The 6,970-nt window shown below is 40.5% G+C and overlaps 1 protein-coding gene across 1 annotated transcript in view; it reads right to left on the reverse strand.

The window, feature by feature from the left end:
• Nucleotides 1-3,416, reverse strand: part of LOC110338721 (coiled-coil domain-containing protein 174-like) — an 89,723-nt gene extending 86,307 nt beyond the window's left edge. Inside the window, 1 exon segment of the mRNA XM_021222131.1 lies at nt 3,288-3,416. Within this exon segment, the coding sequence (XP_021077790.1) occupies nt 3,288-3,416 (129 nt within the window).
• Between the last annotated feature and the right edge of the window lie 3,554 nt (nt 3,417-6,970).

Here is a 6,970-nt window from a genome sequence, read left to right on the forward strand (position 1 = left end):
ACACACACACACATACACACACACAGACACACACACACATACACACACAGACACACACACACACACATACACACACACACATACACACACACATACACACACACACATACACACAGACACACACACACACACACACACAAACAAACACACAGGTGAGGAATTTACTTTATTGGATCATTTCAGGTGAGATGACCCTTGCTGAATCTGGAAGCACCCACAGGAAAAGACATGGGCATAGGAAGCTTTAGCTTTTTTTGCCTGCTTGCCCTTGGTCTCCCTGGCAAATTCATCTACCCTGAGCCATTGCTTTCCTGATAATAGAATCTACATTTTTAGGATTCCAATATAGGCCGAAGACCAGCAACTTTCTAGAAACGATCTGAGACTACAGAACCAGATTGGGGCACTGAGACCTTCAGTCTTGCTCACTGAAAAACAGCAGATTCCTGACCTTTTCCTCAGGAGATTTCCATTGTTGGACTAGCCATATCACAGATTATAAACCACTCTAATAAAGCATTTTCATAAAGTCTGTGTGTGTTAGAAAATCCTGACTAATACAGTGTTAAAACTCTAAAAAGTGAAAAAGGTTGAAGTTCTATCCTTTGCCAAAGTGTAGATGGAACTGGAGAGCATTCTTGTGAGACAAAGAAAGCGCAGAGAGACTACGCTCTTGTGTACACTCATGAGTTATCCTAAGAGTTGTCCTTATAGAAGTTGGCAGTGGTGGTCACCCGAGAATGCAGAACCAAAAGTCAAGGGGGACAAGAAAGGTGGATCACAGGATCCTAGGTTATGGTTAGATAATTAAGCCCTGGTGTTCATTTAGCTATAAAGTGAAAGACTATAGCAGTGTCAATATGTGTGTCTAAAGATAAGAGCAAGGGTGTTTGTTCTGTTCCTAAAAAGAAGTGATAAATATATTAAAAGAGAGCATCTTTATTCTGATTTGAACATTACAACATAATAATTATATATTACATAGGATACCCCATGAAATATATAATTTTATGTTTAATTTTTTTTAATAGAAGATCTTTTAATTGAAAGATACCCTATAACACCAAAAGGCTTCTGATGATTTAAGGAATGTAACAATATGGTTAGATACTATGGTTTTTAAAATATTCTTTAAAGATTTCTTTTCATTCATATGTATGATTGCTTTTCCTGCATATATGTATGTGCAAGACATACATGTCTAGTACTTGCAGTGGGCAGAAGAGAAGGTCAGATCCTCTGGACCTGGGATTACAGATGGTTGTGATCTGCCATGTGAGTGCTGAGAACCGAACCCAGGTCCTCTGAAAGAGCAACAATCGCTTTTAAGCATGGAATAATATCTCTAGCCCTAGGTATTATTTTCTTAGGCAAGCATATTATTAACCCCAATTTTTAAACTAGATATTTGATATTTGTTAACTAATAGCCTTTGTTTGAATTTTGGCTCTTTCTGGGTTCTTTTTCAGTGTAGATAATATTAGTTTTCATTGGCTCCAATCATTTTAATTTTTGTTATAAATTTTGACTGGCTTTAATTGATATTTTAGTTTAAACTTTTCTGGCTCTGATTGACATTTTTTAAATGTTTGAGCTATTACTTAGTAATTCAAAAATTATATTTTCTATAACTTATTATATGTTAATATATAAGATATATAGTATATTCATTCTTATTCCATTAGAGAAAATAAGCACTCATGTTATAGGCCAATTATTTTAAATTTATGGGTCTATTCACTAAAACTAAATCTCCCACTGATTAAAAGACCTCAGAAAAATTCAGCAGAGGCATAGCTGTCAGTAATACAGGTGAAATAGCACAGAGCAATTTTATGAATGCTTAGCAGAAGGACAAAAACCTTAAAAGCAAATGAAAATAAAATTTACAAAGAGAAAAATCAGTACAACCATTTCTTAAAATGCAAAGCGAGAGAGAGAGAGAGAGAGAGAGAGAGAGAGAGAGAGAGAGAGAGAGAGAGAGAGAATTAATAGTAATTCCTGAACAACAACAAAAACAGCCTAGGTATATAAGCCAATTATCTTATCCTGATGAAGGGTTAATTAGCATCTTCCATAATAATAAAAGACTAAGTGACTTCCTTTAAAATAAGCATCAAGGCATTAAACATCAAAAGAAAGAATTGATACTCAGGGTTTCATTAAAATTAATAACTTCTGCCCTTCAAAAGAAGATTTGCAAAGAATGAAAACACAGATTGGGAAAAACATTGCTAATCACACAAGCAATAAACGATATGCTAAATGAACTCCCAATATTCAATTAAAGAAATGTATCAGGAAAAACACCTAACCATACATTTGACCATCAAGAAATGTACTAATGACAAGGAAATGTACAAAGGGCCACTCATCACCACTGATCACTAGGGAGATGCAAATGAAAGCCGTAATGAGATGACACTTCAAACTATCAGGTCTGCAATTAAAACTAACCATACTTAGCCCAGAGAGAATATGAGACAGCCAGTGCTCACATAAACTCTGCTTTGAAAAATCTAATCTCATAACAAGTAGTATATTATTATATTATACTATACATTATATATAATATGTATATATATATATTTGGGTTGGATTGGGTTGGGTTGGGTTGATTATGTTTTCTTTTCTGTTTTGTTTTGTTAGTAGTGTTTGTCTCTTAGCTCTTACAGGTTCAACTGTATATTTAGCAAACAATTAACTGACAAATGTGTGTACAAACACAATGGAAATAGTCCACAAAATTTAACCAAGAGGGTAGAATTATTGTCATCCTAAACTAATTGTGATGAGGCCTTGAAATAATTTTGTCTCTAGGCTGTTATATGCTATCCAAATTGCTTTAAAAATTACCCAAAATTTGTAATATTTTTATCCATGACCACATTTGGTATTTGTGACTTTGTGTATTCACAAGAGGAATTAAAGACTGGCACTCAAATATTTATCTCTGCCACGGGGATAAAATACCCCCAACAAAGCAACTTGAAGGAAAAATGGTTGTTCCAGAGGAATCCTGCCCATCACGGTGTGGAAGACATGGCGGGAAAGGCAAGGTGTCAGGAGCAGGAGGCTGTCTGGTCACACTGTATCCACACTCAGGGTGTCTGGTCACACTGTATCCATACTCAGGAAGCAGGGCAAGAGCAAGACATGGAGGCTGACTTGAGAACCTCAGGGACCATCCCCAGAAACTCCCTCCCTCCTCTACCTCCTAAAGGTTCCACTGCTTTTCCAAATATCATAACCAGCTAGGAGCCAAGTGTTCAAACAGATGAGCCTACCCGGGACATTCCAAGTTCAAACCGCAACAGATGCTTTATACAGTCATTGTCATAGCGTGAAATTCTACTCGGCAATTCTAAAGTATGAACTACTGACGTAGAATCCTGGATGGGTCTCACACTAATCATGCTGAGGGGAGGAAGTCAAAGAGATTGACTATAATTTGATTTTATTTACATAAATGCTATAATTATATAAGATGTTGCCAGTGAAAGAATGTAGCTACCTGGGGAAAGAAAGCAGGCTGAAGGGGTGCAGGAAGGAATACAAAGGTCCTGGGGTGACTTTGGGTGCCCATGGTTATTGCCTTAATTATGTTGACATTTCTTCGGCATACATAGAAGCACAAATCTATAACTGTCCTAGTCTGTTTTTTGTTGCTATGATAAACACCATGACCAAATGCAACTTGGAGAGAAAACGGTTTAATTAAGCTTACACTTTCCAGTGCATTGTGAAGAAGGGAAATTGGGATGGAAACTCAAGGCATCAACACTGAGGAGGGACCTGGGGGTGGACTTCCTCCTGCCTGAAGCAAAACCAGGGAGGAACACTGCTTACTGACCTTCTCCCTGTGGCTTGCTTTTTGCTTTCCTGTAGACCCAGGAGTGGCACCATTCACATCAATCATTAATCAAGAAAATCCTCTGTGGGCTTGCCCACGTGCCAATCTGATGGAGGTACTCTCCAATGAGGTTCCCTCTGCCCAGATGATCCTAGCTTGTGTCAAGCTGTGGGATGGGGGAGAAACAGTTCCAGCACAGTGATATTGTGTGCTTGATGTATCATTTATATTGCATCAATGAAGCCGTTTTCAACACCTTGAGTCTAGAAATGTTTTCTCCTTCCTATGCTGTGTCAATTCCTCAAGGTCTCAGGCAATGGGTTTCACCAAGTGAGTGATGCAAGGCCCAAGTCTGAGAAGGCATTCATGGGGAAGCAAAGCCAAATCACGCCCCCTTTGAATAGCCCAGCACCAGATTTTCTATGTTGCTCTCCTTCCTCTCAGATCTTCGCTTCAGCAAAGACTCTACAAAGCTTCCTCTAGCCCACTCACTCCCTTGTAGTCTATAAAATGCTAGTAAGCCCCATGGTAAGTTTAGGCCAATTAAGACATTAGTAACTCAGTACAAATCACTCTGCATGAAATGATGTTTAAAAGCATAGACAAAGGAGTCAGGTTTCTTAGGTCAAATCCCAGTTCCATTACCTATTATCTGTGTGACCTTGGATTTGTCAGCCACTCAGAACCTCACTACTTTGGTCTGAAAATAAGCATTACTTTTGCATGCTTTATAAATTAGTTATGAGAATTAAATGAGTTAATGTCTAAAGTAGTGTCTTAGGATTTACTGCTGTGAACAGACACCATGACCAAGGCGACTCTTATAAAGACAACATTTAATTGGGGCTGGCTTATAGGTTCACAGGTTCACTCCATTATCATCAAGGCAGGAGCATGGCATGGTGTAGGAGGATCTGAGAGTTCTACATCGACATCTAAAGGCCACTTGGCAAAGACTCACCCCCACGTGGTTAAGAGGAGAGTCTCATTGCCCACTTGACAGTGACACACTTCCTCCAACAGGATCACAACTCCTAATAGTGCCATTCCCTGGGCCAAGCATATTCAAACCACCACAGGTAGTATTGGACACACAATACAAACATGCTTCTGTAGAACTTCAATCCTAGTACCTAAGGACTATTTTTGCGAAAAGGGAACATCTGCTCCAAGAAAACTAATTCTTAACAACTTAATCAAAGAACTGTTAACAACACCCCCCTGGTTCATCTCATATAACCCTTAACTCAATACCTGCCAACCTTCTTTCTCTTCATCCATGTTATAGAGAATATTCAATGACCAATTATAAACACATGGATATGGGTATGTAGCATTACTCTTCCTGCCTGGAGCCACCAGGGCTGCCCTGCCAGGACTGTGATATTTACAACCACCTAGGACTCCTGAGCTGGGGCCACCTGCTTCTGCAAAACACATGAAGACCCCAGTAGAAGAGAGCACCTTTACTAATGCAGCTACACAGCCCATAACTCTCTTGAGGATGGGTAAACTCAGGCTGAAGCACTGATTGAAAACATGAGGCTTGAAAGGCAGAGGAGTTTTGGGGATTAATTAAAGGGAGCCCAAACTTTCCCTGAGTCTTATTTATTCTTATAGGACCTAACGCCTAGTGTTCTAGTTACTTTTGTTGCTGTGACAAAACATTATGACCAAAAGCAAATTGGGCAGGACAGGATGTGTTTCCGCTTATAGTTTATAGTTCATCATGAAGGGAAGTCCAGGGAAATCAAGGCAGGAACCTGGAAACAGGAACTGAAGAAGCCATGGAATAACATTGTTCACTGGCTTTCTCTCCAGGCTCGCAGTCAGCTGCCATCTTTATAAAGCCCAGGATCACTTGGCCAGGGCTGGTACCACTTACAGTGGGCTGCATCCTAGCACATCTATCAAGAAAATTCCTCATAGATTGGCCTACATGCCAATCCGACGGAGGCGTTTTCTCAGTTGAGATTTTCCTCTTTCTAGATAACCCTACCTTGTATGGAGTTGAGAAAAGAAAGCAGAAGAAAACAAAACAAAACCTTAACCAGCACACTCGGCACTGGCGTGAGGGTACGACACCAACCACTACACCTGCCATCAGGAGAGCCTCCAGACACTCGTTTAGCGGTGCACTGTCAGGCTTGAAGACAGCAAGCTCGGTTTACATGAGTCAATGTCCATCTCGAGTCTGAGACCCCAGGGATACCTTCACTCAGCATCTTCCGCAGTCCTCCGTGAGCATCAGCTTTTGGCATGATCCATTTACAGAATGATCTCTGTTCCTATAGAGGATTGCGACCATGTTTAGAGGTCACGTCTCCTCACTTCCCCATTTGTAAAACTCCTATTAGAAGGCATAATCCTGATTTTGTAATTATAGAAAACTCAAGAATTAAGGATTCAAACACGGTAGACTTAACCCTAATCCAAACCAGCCCTTGTGATGGCTAGATGGTGTTCTAGCTCATTTTCCCCATAAGAATTAGAGTTGGCAGGAACTGTTCTGGGAGTTCTCTTAGAGTGCTTTGACTTAGATGGCTGGCCAGTATAGGCCATGTGCATGTAAGGCCATAAGGGTAGGAGGGACCACACAGCCTGTAAAGGAAAGTAGATGTGCTTCCAGAAGTTGCCGTACCATTTCAATGAGCTCTCTCAGATTTGTGCCTGGGTGATGACATCACTCTCAGTTGGTAGGCATAAGTGGTTCTCTGTTCCTACCAAACAGCTTATGGCTAAAACTTGCAAGCCTTAGGGTTGATCTATTTAGTTTACACTGTGGCCAGGAACAAAACGTATACAGACCGCTACTCGTTGCATGCAGCAAATGTCTCAGCTCACACCAAACCCCTCATTGCTAGAGAGATACCTCAGCAGTGAAGAACACATAATGCTCTTGCTGGCCACCTGAGATCAGTTTCCAACACCCATGTCCCATAAATGTTCACGAGATATCCCAGAAGCCCTCAGGGCCAAGGGACTGTGGAAAGGGATCCTTTGAAGAGCCTTAAAAAAATTCCTGTATTGCTGGTAGGTGCCAGAGGCAGACAGATGTGCCATGCTGCCGTTATGACAACTCTCCTTCATTTGTGTGGCCACCAAGCAAGGGCCACA

This window comes from Mus pahari, chromosome 22, assembly GCF_900095145.1.
Source record: "Mus pahari chromosome 22, PAHARI_EIJ_v1.1, whole genome shotgun sequence".
In the NCBI taxonomy this organism is placed as follows: domain Eukaryota; kingdom Metazoa; phylum Chordata; class Mammalia; order Rodentia; family Muridae; genus Mus; species Mus pahari.